This window comes from Stigmatopora argus, chromosome 1 (genome assembly GCF_051989625.1).
Source record: "Stigmatopora argus isolate UIUO_Sarg chromosome 1, RoL_Sarg_1.0, whole genome shotgun sequence".
In the NCBI taxonomy this organism is placed as follows: domain Eukaryota; kingdom Metazoa; phylum Chordata; class Actinopteri; order Syngnathiformes; family Syngnathidae; genus Stigmatopora; species Stigmatopora argus.
Genome location: NC_135387.1, coordinates 4,657,028 through 4,674,544, shown reverse-complemented (window position 1 = coordinate 4,674,544; position 17,517 = coordinate 4,657,028). Strand labels below are relative to the sequence as shown.

The window sequence follows — 17,517 nt, the reverse complement described above, 5'->3', positions numbered from 1 at the left end:
CCCGACCACCATCCACTCGCCATTGTGTCCCACCTCCAGGCCTGGCTCCAGAGTGAAGCCCCGGTGACCCACATCCAGGCCATTGAAACATGGTTCATTTATGTAACTCATCAGAATTATCTGGTCCCTCACATCGGACCAGTTTACCATGGGTGACCCTACCAGGGACACAAAGCTCCTCGGATCATTGGGACACACAAACCCCGCCACAACGATAAGGTGATGATGACTCATCAAAAGAGGTCTAGGGTTAGAGGTCTTCAGTGTTAAAAGAGTTTGGGTTTTTTTAATGGCCAAAAATAGTCACGAGCTTTATAAAACGTTAAAGGTCTCAAGTGTGAACGAGTAACTGTCCAGAGTAACTGTCCACTGTAGTGACTACACTCCCCCAAAGGGCTAAATACTTTGAACAACCATTGTTCATATGATGGTCATTTACTGCATACTAGTTGGTGTCTCTGCATTTAAAATAAGATATTTAATATACCACATTATGTTTCTAAGGGTGGCACAGTGGAGCGAGTGGTTAGCGCTACGGCCTTACAGCTCTGGGGTCCTGGGTTCAAATCCAGGTTGGTCCGCCTGTGTGGAGTTTGCATGTTCTCCCCGGGTCTGCATGGGTTTCCTCCGGGTACTCTGGTTTCGTCCGACATACATACCCCCCCCCCCCGCCTCTGGCCTGAAGTCAGCTGGGATAGGCTCCAGCACCCCCTGCGACCCTAATGAGGATAAAGTGGTTCAGAAAATGAGAAAAGATGAGCTGTTTCTAAGGTTGGCTGTAATGATTCAAATACCCATTTTCCTTTGGAATTTACAGTGCTGTTTATATACAAATCGGTTTTTAATGCCGAAAATCTCCTTTTTTGAAGAAAATGGGCGTATTGACTGTTCAGAGATGTTGGTTTCGGAGCATCCTCATCTTTAACATTTAAGCTTTCGGCATTCACTGGCTAAATGAGGAGGCAAGTCTCATATTTGTGTGAAGAGCACAGTAACAACACTGACAGAAGATCAGTCAAACAAATGCAACACATTCCTGCACCAGCTGTCACTGTAATTACCTTCAGTAACTGTTATCTTTAGCATGGTAATGTGCCAGGTGATAGTGGCAATTGCTGTGAGTATTTTCTCCTCTCTCCTAATGAGCATCACATTTCCATTGAGACCAACATGTCTTCCTGAGCAGACTGCATTTAGAATTAAGTAATATATTGTATTTATACCCCTTTGCTATCATACTGGTCAAGATTTTAATGGTCTTTACAGTCTTTACTCTTCAAATATTTCCACATGAATGGTTAAAGGCTGATAGGGTTTCTGCACTCTGAATTACATGACAAAACATGTTTGGCCCAATTGGTATACAATGTGCCTGCAATGCGTTTCCTCAGAGTAAACAGAGTAACTGGAATAGTGTATAACATTGCTCGTAATAATTTGTTATCCAAATTTCTCTTGAGTATCTTTAGTCTGACCTGAGATATTTTACTAATGTGAGGTTTTCGTAGTTGTCCTATAAATGTGCTTTAACAGCACATGGATAGGTGTTATCTCTTGCAAAACGGGCCAAATGCTGATCCTCCATTTCTAAAAACTTAATTTGGGAGAAAGCAATATTCCCATGGAGACATTTTGGACCACAGCGATGGTCTGTACTTTCCTCCCTGACTTAGAATAGGTCATGAATCCTTTATTGACCATGATAATGACAATCTATGTTTTTATACACACAACAAAGAAACATATGTGATACCTAAATTCCCAGCAACACAACAGTCTTCTAGCCATGTTATCTAAAGGGTTGATGTCTCAGTTTTTAGCCTCATGTTTGGATGTAACAAATTAGTATCTTCAAACAATTTCATTCTTGGAGCCCTTAAAGGCCTTTTGAAAGTCAGTGAAGTACATGTGGAGTTGATGTTGCAATTCACTGCCTTTCTCAGAGAAAAGTAAAGCTCTGGTCTGTGGACTGACATACCTCATTTAATTCTACTTGTTCATTTTGGGATGTTCTCTCAGTGGCTGGAGCAGTTTTCACCATTTATGATGAAATTGCATTGTATAATGCTGGGCTTACCATCAGTTGTTACAATCTTGTACAGTGGCTTCCTTCGGCACTTTGACCAATACTCATTTGTCCAATAGGTCCCCTATTGTATGTATAGTTCTATCTAGTATAGTATGTCATTTAAGAGTGGAAGGAGATTATTGGAATGTATTCTGAATCAATTGTGAATAGTTCTGTTTTGAAATTATTAGTGTATGTGGACTTCTTAAGGACTTCATTGTTTCCATAATTTACCTTTGTTAGTTTTCATAGTTTTCATTCATTTTCATCATCTTGTTGATATTGGGGTCTAGTGTGAAAGCACCTAACCTTCTCCTTGAATTTAAGGACTCAATCAGGATATTATTTGGCCCTTTATTGTTCAATAAATATAATATATGATGCCCCTTCAAAATATGGTATCATTATAAGAGTAGCTTGGACTTTAAGGATTTATATGCTTTCAAACAAAGTGTTATCAAGATTGTTGTGTATTTTCACAATTGTATGGCACATTTAATCTAATATTTCATTGCTGATGGGCTTGACAGAGTCACGCCACTGATCCCCGTTAGAGGAATTAAAGCAGCTGACTTCATTAGTTCTTTTAGCACTAAGCTGGCTTACCCTCACTCATGCCTGGTTTAACCTGCACACTGATAAATGTGAAGTGGAGAGTAGGAAAGATAGACGGAAACAAAGCGGGATAAACTAAGGGAGCACGGGGACATAGGCATTTAGACCGTGAGGCAAAGGTGTCAAACTTGAGTACAGAGGATGAGAAAGTGAGAAACGAGAGGGGAATTGCAGGGCGTAGAGCGTGTGAACCTGGGGCATGAGAGAGGGTGAAGCTTGGAGCGACAGATGAATAGATAGGGATTTAGAATGCAAAGTCTAGCAAAACAATCAATTAACTTGGATAGTGGCTAATCAATTACACGTCTTGCTCACTAACGTCTCAAGTGGTTTACTGACATTCCATCAAGAGCGTGTTGGGGAATTAACATAGACCTCTGCGAACATCTTAGCAGCAACACGCTTGATGGAACTAACAGATGCATAAAGTATTCAACGACATGCAGGATGACCCATACATTCATTTTTATTTCAATGGTTCTGTTCTCACCAGGAATTCTCTCAACACTCTCTTCTGATTGTGGTGGGGCTTTTTGGCTGGGTTAACTACACCCACAGCCGCCTGAGGGGACAACCTGTGACGGATGACTGCGCGTGGGACTCCGATTCGATTCAGTCCATTTGATAAATTTATTGCTGGCATTTTCTAAATGAAATTAGAGGGATGTCTCAGAGAGACTGGTATTTTGGAACAGGTGCCATAAATATACAGTCTGGCAGAGAGGTGAGGGTAGTGAGAGCAGTGCTGTTGATTAAGGGACGTTATGCTAAGAAGGCACATACGGTAAGCGGTGATGCTGGAAATTGAACGAATAAGGTCATGTTATAACAAGCTCTTGTACAGTGGTACCTCGAGATACGAGCTTAATCCGTTCCGGGACTGAGCTCGTATGACAAGTTACTCGTAACTCGAGGTAAAGTTTCCCATTGAAATGAATGGGAAACAATTTAATTCGTTCCAACTCTCTGAAAAAAACACCAGAAACAGGATATTGGATTGAAAAAAAATGTTTTATTTCTTATAATTCGCCATATATTGACAAAGTAATAAATAACGAGTGGTTTAATAGAAATAAAGTGTTTAATCTAACTAAAATTGGCCGGATTTCGCCGAGGGGAGAGGGGCTTCGTTTTTTTTTTTCCTCCACACAACGCCCTCGTAAACAGAACAAACACTCCACCCTCACGTTCGCTATCGATGGGCTGTTTGCTGTCGTACTATTCCCTTCAAAATATTCCGAAAATGATGCACACAAATGTCCTCACAATCGGAGAACGCACGACCACTTGCCAACGAGCAGCAAGCAGTCTTATCAGCGATCGCCCCGCTGCTCATCTTCTTCTTCTTCTTTTTCACCTCAGGCGCCTGAGGATTACCCTCAGCAGCGCTAGGGCTGCCACTGGAACACGGATAAGTTCATCCAGGGAGTTGCCCAAGCCGCGATGGTAGCGTTCGGTCATTAAGGCCGGACAGCGGAGCCATAAGTGTTCAGACGACTCTGTTTCCTCGTCGCACAGGCGGCAGCGATCCGAGTCGGATTTCTCATGGGAGCTACAAGGGCGCTGGCTAGCGGCTCCTTTTAGCTTGTAGCATCTGTGTTCGCGTCCCATCGAACGGCGCCTATGATAGAGTTGCTACCGGGGATACTTTTGCGAGCACGAGTATACTTCATTACCCAGAAAGCCCTCTTTTCACCGCGCATGCGCGTTGTGCGTTTCCTGGTCTGAATAGCTCATCCGGTGCTCGTAAATATTGTTATACACGAAAGATATGCCAAAAAAATGCCATGGCAACCTGGCTTGGTCGCATCACGAAACTTTGACCGCATCACGGGCGAATTATTCGATCGAAATTTCCCCCGTAAGACGAGCATTCCGTATGACGAACGGTCATATGACGAGGTACCACTGTATTAATCACCATTTAGGCGGTAGCAAAAGGAAAGGTTATTGAGAAAACTGAACACTTTCAGCCCTTAAGTCGAAAATGAATTAATCTAGATTGTTCACACACACGTGCACAGCTAAATGTTTTTATAATTAAAAAAATACTGAGATAAAAACAGAAAAAAACAGTTTTCTCTACAAAAATAAATTTCGAGAATGTTCATACGTTTTTGATGTAACCGCAAGCGAGTTGGACATATTGCACAGACCAAAGAAGTCAGCCCAGATATGGATGGAACAAACCAGGCTAAATTGAGCGCTCATTCATTATTGTAGTGGTGTGGCCTAATTTATGTTCCTCTCATTCAGAAACATCGAGGAGTGCAGCAGTAGCAAAATGATGAACGTCAAGCTAGACCTTTAACATTCATCAGAGACTGATACCCGGCCACCACACATCACTTACCTTTATGGGACCGTGTGACAGTGTCGTACACTGCTATCATCACAGGCATGAGACATATAGTACAACATTCATTGTGGGTGGGAATGTGTGTATGTGGGTGACAAGGGTCAGAGGAGGTTTTAGAGCATGCTACATTAACATTGAATGTGTAGCCTTTACGTTGGCATTTACTGTGGGTACACCCCTAATGAGTTAACACTGATGTTAACTGTGAATTATGCTTAAAATATCTGGAATTACATAAATTGATTCAGCATTCAAAATCAGCTTTCTTTGCTATATTTGACATACAAACGTAGCATCCTCAAATAAAAATAATCATGAGTGACTAAAAAAAATTGGCCTGCAAATGTGATGACAAACAAGTATTAACCAATAACACTTAACATTACTATCTTGAATTGAAAAATCTGATGGGTTGATATGAAATTCCATCTCTTGTAAAGATGGTAAAAAACCATAGTGTGGTGTCATTTATGGCAGGTAAAAAAAAGCATGCTTACCTTCGTGGGATGACACTTTGGTGCCTGCAGAAAGAAAACAAAGGACAAACATGAATGATGATGTAGTAGATGTGCAAAATTCAGTTTCTAATATTTAAGTTCAAGACAATGTATTTTTATAAGTATTAAGTCTGAAATTATATGTTAAATAAGAGGTGAGCTTTACAAAAAAAGACACTAACAAAAAAACACTAAACAGACAACAACACAGTGGGGGACATGAACAAACACATGGAAGAGAAGGCTTAAGCAGGGAGATGAGAGAGGCTAGACCTTTTGAAACCCTGTTAAACAATTCACCCTGAGCACCCTTGGACACTGGTGAAGAGCACTGAGTTGGAGCAAATCAAATCTTTCCAAAAACATTTTGGACTTTTTTTTTCATGGTTGTACAATCCATTCCCATCTCAAAGGATGTGTTTCTGGGTAGATTATAATGCACCACTTCTCTGTTTTTGGAACATAGTGTTATGATTGTGAAAACAGAAAATAAATATTGAGTACCTTTGACACCCAATTTTAATATGATGTTATTTTAGTGTTGTTTTTTGTATAAAACATGTTTTGCTTGTGGACACAAGGGTTGGCATCGACATAGAAAGAGAGGAAAACAAGAGGGAAAACTATTTAGCACTTGTAAATTTGGCATAAAAAAATAAAATAATCGAAAATTATATTGTGGCCCTCAAGTCCAAAGGGCAACATGTATGAAAGCAGATGAGCTATGTCCTGTATAGGTGGCTTTTCATCGATGGCACAGTTGTACTTGGGCATTAATTTTTTTGTGCACTTGATTTTCATAAGAAGGCCAACCTCGCAACACGTGTTTGGAAATTTGGCAGACTGCTTTACCGAGTAAGCTAGTTCATTCAGGCACCACTGACTATCCAGACCCTAGTAATTCATTTTCTTTTTCCGTCATAACTACAAGTATGTTATTCATTACATATATAAAGGGGATTAAATAGCTGTTTGAAGTGCCAAGGAAGCAATGTTACTTTACCATTATATTAGCCAGTATATGGAAGTTTACCTAGCTAGCAAACATTGACATTATTTACCCACATTGCCATCATTTATATGCCTCTTCTTGCCATCTTCGTAAGGTGAACGCTAACTGTATAACATGTGGCTATATCTTGTCTTTGTCGTGTACTTTATACTTATTGATAAACACATGTGAGACATACTTCAGGCTGTAAACTGAAGATTGGGTGATTCACAACCACAACTGTTCAAAAATCATTCCCTAACAGCACTGTTTTAAGACTTTTTATCTTCTCCTGGAACTGTAACCATGTCTGTCTGTATCATTTTTCCTCCATCGCGCACAAAAGACTTTCAATTATTGTCTTGTTTCGATACATGCTCCTCACAGACTGACAAGGAAACACTTTTCTTCCCTTCACTTTAGCGTGCTCCATTCTTTTTAACTGCTCTGCACTTTCATTGGCACTTTTTGCCGCACTCAGTTTTCCATCATGGAGTGAAATTACAGTCAATTCCCATTTTAGCTGTTCAGATTGAGAAGTGTCCTGTCCATATCGGATATGAAACTACCTCCTGCATGTATTTCACAGTTTCTCACGATATGAGCATTGTCACGAGAAAAACAAGTCTCATTCTGTAAGCAAATTTTCACCATACGGAGCAAGAGAAAAGCCTCTTGCTCAGCGTGACCGAATGTCACCATCCCACCATTTGGCAGGCAAGGTCTTTTTCTTTTTTCTTTTTGCTTCGAGGAAACCCAAGTGTCTTGGCGTCCCGCTAGATGGCATACGATCATCTCACATCAGCAGATGTGCATTCATCCATGCATCCACCTTCCGTACTGCGCATCCTCGTAAGGGTTGCGGGGGTTGCTGGAGCCTATCCCAGCTGACTTCGGGCAGAGGCAGGCTACACCCTAGACTGGTCACCAGTCAGCCGTAGAGCACACGAAGAAACAGACGACCATTCACACGCACAATCATACAGGCATCAGTGGGAATCGAGCCCGCGCCTGCCCACACCAAAGTCAGGCGAGTGAACCCCTACACCATTGAAGTGCATCCGAATCATTTGTGCTTACAGAACTTTTACATGCACCTAATCCTTTGTCTTGTTCATGTTTTGCTGTCATTTCCATTGTATGCAAAGCTGCTTATGCACTATCTCCTTTTGCGGCTTTTGTTACGTCACTAGAATACTTAAATCCTTACGCTCAGTCCTTTAATGATATTGAATAAAATTGATTAATCATTTTAATTTCTTTATCCAGATTATTTAGCATGAAAAATAATGTCTTGGTTTATTGGTTAGGGGTAACATGAGAAGTGCTGCAAACAGGGATTCAAATATTTTTATTGCGAATATACATTCAAGATTCAAGCACATTCAATTTACGAGCTTGATCAAAGAATGGATTGTGCTCATATGATTAAAGGACATTGAATTTGTATATTGTGCACGTAGCATCACATTCATAAAATGGTGACCAGGTCAGAGTGTACCCTCCCACTCTAAGCCAGGAGTTAGCTGTGATGTTGTTGAAGAAAAGATTTTAAAAAAAGAAACGCTTTGATGAATGGTTGGAACATAGATGTACTGCAGATGCAAGGTTGCACCCTCAGTACCAGAAAAATACCATGTCCTTGTAAAACCCTGAAAACACTTTCTTCTCTTCTTACTTCTCATTTATGGTGTCAAAGTAAAGGTGCCACATATTACAGCTACATTATATTGCCAACATAAAGTATATATCTGTTAGAGACGGATTTGACACAAATGTAGTATGGGTGATTTGACTGTGCCCACAGCAGTACCATTGCAGCAAGGAGTATGAAGTAAACCATATGCCAACGTAAATTTGCACATCTCACAGGATGCACACAAAATGAAATATTGCAGCATGCCTGAAAACAAAAATGTTTTAGCTAATTTTCCATCTAAGAAGAAAAACAGTACCATGATTGTATTTCTGTATTTATAGAACATATGACGACTAATGGCATTCATCTTAATTCAAACAGCATACTGTATGAACTGTATTGCAGTGTTTCCCAACTACTATGCGGCGAGCAATGGCCAAGGTGTGCCATGGGAAATTACGAGAAGTCATACATTGTAATATTCCGAGAAAACTCTTAATATTACGAGATTAAAATTTAACAATTATGAGGTTAAAATCAAAATATGATGAAGAGCAAATCATAGATTGTGCTATTACAAGATTCAGATTGTAAGACTAAGAGATTAAAGTCATTGTGTTGCTTATTTTTCTGCAACGAGGAACGGGAAGACGTTTGGCTTTTCGGGCTTCAACTTTTGTCGGGGTTAAATCTGTGTGAGCACAAAACTGCTCTTTGTAAGGTTACAAGATTTAAGTTGTTTTCTTGTTTTTACATTACATTGGGTTCAAATCCAGGTCGGTCCACCTGTGTGGAGTTTGCATGTTCTCCCCAGGCCTGCGTCGGTTTCCTCCCACATTCCAAAAACATGCATGGTAGGCTGACTGAACACTCTAAATTGCCCTTAGGTGTGGATGTGAGTGTGCATGGTTGTCCGTTTCCTTGTGCCCTGCGATCGGCTGGCCACCGATTCAGGGTGTCCCCCGCCTCTGGCCCGGAGTTTGCTCTGATAGGCTCCAGCACCCCCCGCGACCCTAATGAGGAGAAAGCTGTTCAGAAAATGAGATGGGATGAGACATTACTTCAGACGGCGGTTGTTTGGTTTCAAGGGCATCACATTTTGCCGACGTAAAGACTGTGGGACAATATAGGTGAGTGAAAAATTACATTTAGGAAAAATTTTGGAATGAAGCCAGGATTTGATTCCTGTTGAAAAAAAAACTTTGAGGAGAATGACTTTATATTGTTAATATACGCAACATATTATTAAATTAGAACATTTTCAGATGGCGGTTTGCCTTGAGATTTCTTTCAATGCAAAAAGTGTGCCACATCTTAATAAAGGTTGGAAAACACTGCTGTAATGTACAGCCATATTCTGTTAGAGCAGAAATTTCAACAGATGCTGTTTCATCTCATTCAACAAGACATGGATGAAGACAACCTAGAATTAGTTGAAAAACAGACAGCATATAAATGGTGAAGATTCACATTTAAACTAAAAAAAACTGTCTACTTTTTCTAAACACTTTTTTTTTAAATCCCTGTAAATGGTGCATTGATAGTGAAGCATCACACACCGACTGCACTCATTACACTGATGTTTTCCCATACTGTCACTTTTTCGTAGCCATTGATTATGATTGGTTAACTTGTTTTTGACAAAAACTATCTTTGATGACTGGAGAGGTGGAGTAACCTATTCTTGACCTTAACCAACTGGGATAGCACCCATGCACAATCACTTGTGAGATTTAATCACACAACAACAAGATAGTCGGCAACTACACAACTAACGGAGCAAGATCATTTTGTGCCATTGGGTACATTGTACTGTACATGTAATTTCTAAAATTTACACAGCAATGTTCTGATACACCGAAAAAAATATATACCAGAATATAAGACAGAATGTTGAGCTGTTCTCAGCACTGTAGCACTTTTATGTTATTTTACATTGTTCCAAATATGAAATATACACATCATAACAACACACTCTTTCTTTTACTAATGATGTTTTTTTGTTTGTTTCAACTTGAATCTAAATGAAAAATAGAAACTTGCACAAGTGATTTCATCTTATCATTAGATGATTCATGATGGCTAAACGCAATGAGTTGTAGCCATGTTTGCCTGCTCTTTCTCTACACACATTCTGTTTTTTTTCAACCCAAATGTTTACTTGACTTATCTTTTAAGATGTACAGTTGTAAATGCAATACTCCCTGATACGCATTTGTATAGTATAAGAACCTATGCCTCAGGCAATCAGGCATGTTATAAGTTTCAAAAATATACAAGTAGCAGTTAAATTATATTCTGAATTACTAAGTCAATTCCACAATAGTTTTGACGACCTAAAATACACAAACATTCATGTCATTTTAGTGAAGATTCAAGGTTTTTAGGTTTTCATTGGTGACGCAAACGGCCAATTAGAGAAAGAAAAACAGGTTGTCGCTGCATTTAATCAATACAACTGGACCATATTATTAAATGATTAGATTGGTGCCTTAAAGGGAAGTTATTCAAAACCTGAACAAAAGCTCAATCTAAAATTGTCATTATTTTAGTGTAAATCCAAATATTTCTGATTCGTCTCATTTGCTCATTTCATTCCAGCACAGTTTCCAAGCAAAAATGTATATTTGTATTTTCTAAGGGGACTGGCACAAGCTTCTTTGGCACAGGGAATGCCATCTTATTGCTCATTATATACTAATGAGTTGTCTATTAATGAAAATAGAAAGCATTTATTTTGTGAGCCTAAAGGTTTCAGCTGGATTAATTACTGCACTACAGCAGCAAAATGAAAATGGCAAGTGCAACATCAATCATGTGTGGCACATTACCCATTAGCCAACTGTTATCAACGGCTGGGAAATAGCCCTGTGTGACACAGCGAGGAACAAAAACACTTTGTATGAGCAAGTCAAACTTCACCACAAGTGATGCACTTTTGTCACACTCTTGAGTGCAGGAAGCAGTTGTGTACATTGTTTGACCGCAAATCACATTTGACTTCTGTTTCTGTACGAATTTGACATTGGTAAATCATGATCATCATGATTGTGTGATTTGATAAGCTTTTAAACTCATAGATCTTCCACAAACAGCATAGAGATGCAGTCTCTGAATGAATGCTGACTGCTGCATAAGTGGCCACATTTGAGGAGAGAATATATATCTGAGCAAACTCATAATGCCATAAACTCCCACTATCACCTCAGGGGCTACTTAACGAACTTGATAGATTGGACTTCACTGAGCCACAAACTGTAGTACTTTTCTATGTAAAATAAACCAGAAAAGCGTTAAACAGAGTTTAAATCCCATTTCACTTTTATGCGTGCATCATCTGTTTGGCTGTGTGCTTTGTGTTTTATAGTTTTTCCCCATGAAATTGAATTATTTTATTGGAAAAATTGTTAATAAGTGTTGTTTATGGAATAATGGTTAATATGTGTTGTGTAGGAAAGTGTTCCAAAACGAACACTCCCGATATAAGCTTCTACATTTTTTTTTTCAATCCCACCAAGCGGTTAACGGAGTGGTTTGAACACGTAGAAAGAAGTAAACCAGCCGGTAAGTTGCCTATTCTGATGTTTCAAAAACGAGTGGCCAATGAAGAGATATTTTGAATGACACTGTAAGCGAAAGAACAAGGCTTTAGTCGGCATTGTTGGCCCAGGCATCACCAAAAGTGCACCAGTAAAAAAATCCTGGTTTTAATATTTTCAGATGATAAATTATTCATTTTTAAATCACTATGCTTGCTTGTAGAGTCGAGATCCCATGATCCAATCTCTCTCACTCTCTCTCACTCACTTGCACTGCATACCTGTCAACCTCTGCCGATAACTGCCCTTATAAATGATTATGATTCCCCTTACAAACCCCCAAAAAACCTTACAAACACCGTACGACTCGTACGGTGTTTGTAGGGTTTTTTGGGGGTTTGTAAGGGGAATCATAATCATTTATAAGGGCAGTTATCTGCAGAGGTTGACAGGTATGGCACTGTGTTATGGTGATTCTTTTCTCTAGTTTGAATTTGCATGGTAAAATATTCCAGGAGGCGGCCCGGTGGGGTGAGTGGTTAGCGCATCGGCCTCGTACCTCTGGGGTCCTGGGTTCAAATCCAGGTCACATCCACCTGTGTGGAGTTTGCATGTTCTCCCCGGGCCTGCGTGGGTTTCCTCCGGGTACTCCGGTTTCCTCCCACATTCCAAAAACGTGCATGGTAGGCTGATTGGACACTCTAAAGCTCCCCTGCGTGCATGTTTGTCTGTTTCCTTGTACCCTGTGATCGGCTGGCCACCGATTCAGGGTGTCCCCTGCCGCTGGCCTGAAGTCAGCTGGGATAGGCTCCAGCGCCCCCCGCAACCCTAATGAGGATAACGCGGTTCAGAAAATGAGATGAGATGAGATTCTGACTAGTGGCACAATAAAGACAATGAGTCTCAACTACTGTTTTTCATTGAGTTATATGCCCTCTCCAGCTTTCAAGTTTGTGATCAGTTTCAACTATGCAGGTGCAGACCGTTACATACAATATTTTTACTGCACAATTGCAATATTTATGGATGTGTGTGAGACTTGTTCATTTATTCACTCAATGACAAGATTCTCTCAATGAATTAATGTGTCAAAATTTAAGACAGTGTGACTTTAAACAATTACTGTTAAAATGAAAACAGTTATCATAAAAAAAGTACTACAAACAGATCTGGGAAAAAAAGTATTTGCTCCCGTCCTGATTTGTGTTTTTTTTTTGCATATTTATCACACACAAAAGTTTTAGATCATCAAACTAATGTTAGTATGACACAGAGACAACCCAAACAAATAGGAAATTCAGTTTCTAAATGATTTTATTTACCAAGGCAGCAAAAAAAAATCACAAACTTGTCTGGCCCTCTGTGAAAAAGTAATTGCCCCTGAACATTTGGTTGTGCCACCTATGGCAGCAATAACTGAAATCAAGCGTTTTTCGATAATTTGTTACAAGTCACAACGCTTTGGAGGAATTTTGGCCCACTCTTCTTTGTAGAATTGTTTCAATTCTGCAATATTAAAAGGTTTCCCCAGCATGAACAGTCAGTTTCAGATCACAGCACAGCATTACCATATGACTTAGTAAATCCGGACTTTGACATGGTCACTCCAAAACTTTAATTATTATTATTTTTTTGAGTCACTCAGAGGCTGACCTGCTGGTGTGCTCCAAGAGCGCTGGAGTTTGAGCACACGAACTAAAGGCCAGACATACTCCTTCAAAATTTGCTGATAGACAGCAGAAATGATTCTTCCATCAATATCAGCAAGTAGTCCTAAGTCTTGAGGCAGCAAGCAGCCCCAAACCATCATACTGCCATCACCATGCTTCACTGTTGGTATAGTGTTGTTTTGCTGGAATGGCATGCCATTTTTTCCCCAAATAAAATGGGCCGAACATCTTCCAATAAGTTCAACTTTTGACTCATCAGTGCACAGAATGTTCTTCTAAAAGTGTGGGGGATCATCAAGATGTTTTTTGGGCAAATGCCTTTATATTCTTATTTGACAGCAATGGTTTTCGCCTTGGAACTCTGCCCTATATGCCAGCATTGGCCAGTGTTTTTCGTATCGTAGAGTCATGAACATTGACCATAGCTGAGGCCAGCAAGGCCTGCAGTTCTTTCGAACCCTAACCCTAATCTTTCCCCAGGCTTGCGTGGGTTTTTGCTGGGTACTCCAGCTTCATCCCCCACCCAAAAACATGCAGATTAGGCTTACTAAACACTCTAAATTCCTCCTAGGTATGCGTGTGAGTGTGAAATACTGTACTGTAATGTACAGTAACTCTGTGTGTATAATATTTTATGGACTATACTTCACTTTTTTTACCTAGTTTGGTTGGGACTGCAACATTTACTGTTATTTTTTTGTGGTTTGTTTGTTTGTTTGTTTTTTTACACAAAAAGCTGCAAGTAGGGCACAGTAACTGTGTGTATAACATTTTATGGACTATACTTCACATTTTTTTACCTAGTTTGGTTGGGACTGCAACATTTAGTGTTGTTTTTTTGTGGTTTGTTTGTTTGTTTTTTTACACAAAAAAGCTGCAAGTAGGGCACTTTAGATGAGCCCTGTATTTCCAGATTAATTTAAAAGTCAACAAGAATATGAAAACCTAAATGCATGGCTCTCCAAACTGGTCCTCAAGGAGGTGGTTGCAGGTTTCACTTCCATACATTGAAGAGGCTACATTTTCACCAATCTGATTTCTTTAATATGCAATCAATCTATTGTGGTCAGGTACTGCTTGTTTCAGGAGAAACCTCATAGAAGAAACTTTCAATTGTGAATCAAAAATCAGCAGTCACTCACTGCAGGCCTTTGTGGAATCGTTCAGATACCCTTGTTTTAATTGAATATTTGTAATTTGAGGTGATATCAAGACTTTGGTAAACAAGTGTGCTGATTAGGCTAAAGTTATCTGAATGAGTGTCATTCTTTTAAATTCTATTTTGTTACTCTAACATCTAAACTCCTGCTGTGTATTGTACAAAATAAAGCAGAACCCAGATCAAATAAGACTTAATGTTTTTATTTTACTTTTGTCACCAATAATTCAATCCAACAATTTAAAAAGATCTGCAACCTTTCTTTTTTCTTTTGTTTTTAATTATCGAGTGGTCGATGTTTGTTCTTGGTCTCCAAACAACATTTTCGTCATTTTCTGCCTGATGCAACGTATGTGTGTGTGTATGTTTTATCATCCGAAAATTAGAGTTACAAAAGAGATCCGCAGGGCAAATATTGGGAGTACACTAATGTTAATTTATCTGTATTGCATGTAGAATTGGAATCAGAATCAATGGAACAGCTTGATATCTTGTCTGGCTCTCTTTGGAGAGGTCATTCACCAGGAAGTGGTACTGGGAGCTTGTCGAAGCTCTGGTCACCTTAACAGATCTTGATCAGATATTAAAGCCCGGACTGTAGGGTCGTGAAGCCATGAGTGTTTGGCTTTGCCTGAGGGAACTACCCTGTCTGAACTTACTTTCTATAGCATTGTTTTTTGTGCCAAGGAATTGGCTCTCTGTTATCGCCAGATGGCTTGGGCTTGATGACAGACTGCGGTCCTTAATATGAACATGACGTGACTATGTATTTCCACTTAATGTGTTTCTGATTTGATATTGTAGCAGTGGTTGCCCTCCTGATAATGAAAAATTACTCATGATAATGACCCTAAAGTCATTTTGGATGAATGAAGAAAACACACTGGTCCTTCAGTCCCGTTCCCATTGTGTACAAGGGAAAATAATAAATACTACACATAATTATAAAAAATAGAAAAAAAGTAAGGCGGCCCGGTGGCGCGAGTGGTTAGTGTGTCAGCCTCACAGCTCATTGGACACTAAATTGCCCCTAGGTATGGGTGTGAGTGTGCATGGTTGTCCATCTAATTGTGCCCTGCGATCGGCTGGCCATCGATTCAGGGTGTCCTCTGCCTCTGGCCCGGAGTCAGCTGGGATAGGCTCCAGCACCCACCACGACCCTAATGACGATAAAGCTGTTCAGAAAATGAGATGAGAGAAAAAAGGTAGCTCTAAGCCTATACCAAAATAGAAAAAATATTTTAAAATTAATACATTGCATAGAGCTCCAGTCATACTCAGACACCAGCAAGGTGGAGGTGGGGTAATGGTATGGGCTGGTATCATCAAATATGAGCTTATGGGGCCTTTTTGGCTTGAGGATGGAGTCAAACTCAACTCCCAGTCCTACTGCCAGTTTCTGGAATACACCTTCTTCAAGCAATGATACAGGAAGAAGTCTGCATCCTTCAAGAAAAAAGTCATTTCCATGCAGGGAAATGCTCCCTCACATGCATCCAAGGCCTCAAGAGCGTGACTGGCAAGAAATGAAGAGGAAAACTAGAATAAGATGGCCTCTTTGTTCACCTGATCTGGACCCCATAGAGAACACGTGGCCTCTCATCAAATTTGAGATTTACAAGGAGGGAAAACAGTATACCTCTCTGAACAGTGTGTGTATATATATATATATATATATATATATATATATATATATATATATATATACACACACTGTTCAGAGAGGTATACTGTTTCCAGATATTTGTATTATATATATATATATATATATATCACCAACACACTTATTTATTTATATATTTATTCATGTATTTATTAATTTATTAACTTACTTATTACCTATCTATTCATGTCTAAAATTCCTTTCCTGTATCTGCATTCTCACCCTCTTGCTACTGTGACAATGAAATTCCCCAAATACGGGATGAATAAAGTTATCCAATCCAATCCAACGCCTAATGACTCAAGCAGTACCAGGTGCGATTCATCAGTCAGAAAGAATTATTTAATGCCGACCAGAGCATGACCACGCCATTGGATTGTCTTAACCAGTTTACTGTTAAGTAGCATCTCCTTGTTTGGCTCGTTTCATCTCCGACCTCTTGTTTTGTTCTCGACGCTTACGCCCATGACCACGGGCCACGGACCATGATCTCGACCACACGTATTGTACCTTCATTCTGGACATCACTACGGGCCCCTAAGCTACCGACTTCCATGCAACAACAAACGACTCGCCTCTGCTGCTCCTTTTGTACCTTCGCCGATCTTTGGAAGGCTTTCAATAAATAGAAAGTTCCACTTCAGATTGTGCATTTCCCTGCTTTGGGGTCCTCTGCTCACGATTGTAACAGTTAAGGCCACTAGGCAAGGTGAAATTTATTCTAATTAACAGTAATAACAACTAAATCAGCTATTGGAATATAATCTTGATGGAGAAAAACATGTCATACTATAATGACTGTCTATGTGCACTTTGCCACAAAATCCAACAAAAATGCATGTCCATGTACACTCGCGCAACCAAAAATATAATTCATAATTATATGAAGTGTGCATCAGACCGTCTGTATCTTGGTAAAATTTAGTTTATTTAATGCATCATTGATGTTATCATTTTCAATATCATTTGTGAAAAAGTCTGATGGAACTTGTAACATTATATCATTCATTCATCTTCCATACCGAGTGTCCTCGTAAGGGAATTGCAGAAGTTCCTGGAGCCTATCCCCACTGAATTTGGGCAAAAGTCAGACTACACCATAGACTAGTCGCCATTCAGTCATAGGTCACACACCGAGACAGACAACCATTCACACTCGCAATCATATCGTCAAAATCTCTACCGTTATTGCCATGTTTTTTTAACATGGGTGGCTGATAGTTAGATTTTAATAATTTTAGTCAAGCAATACTTGCTTATCAGCCAAAGCTTATCTCACCATCGCTCTTTCTTTCTTCTGTTAATACAAATATCTGT

The 17,517-nt window shown here is 39.6% G+C and overlaps 2 protein-coding genes across 3 annotated transcripts in view; one reads left to right on the top strand and one right to left on the bottom strand.

Annotated features, from left to right (window-relative positions):
* Window positions 1–17,517, bottom strand: part of LOC144079002 (cadherin-4-like) — a 248,095-nt gene that overhangs the window by 115,349 nt on the left and 115,229 nt on the right. For both annotated transcript variants that reach the window (XM_077607562.1, XM_077607632.1), the window contains exon 3: window positions 5,540–5,563. In XM_077607562.1, the coding sequence (XP_077463688.1) occupies window positions 5,540–5,563 (24 nt within the window). The remainder of the gene's footprint in view (window positions 1–5,539; window positions 5,564–17,517) is intronic.
* LOC144079136 (cadherin-like protein 26) overlaps window positions 1–17,517 on the top strand; it is a 233,655-nt gene that overhangs the window by 170,699 nt on the left and 45,439 nt on the right. The gene's annotated exons all lie outside the window — the stretch shown is intronic.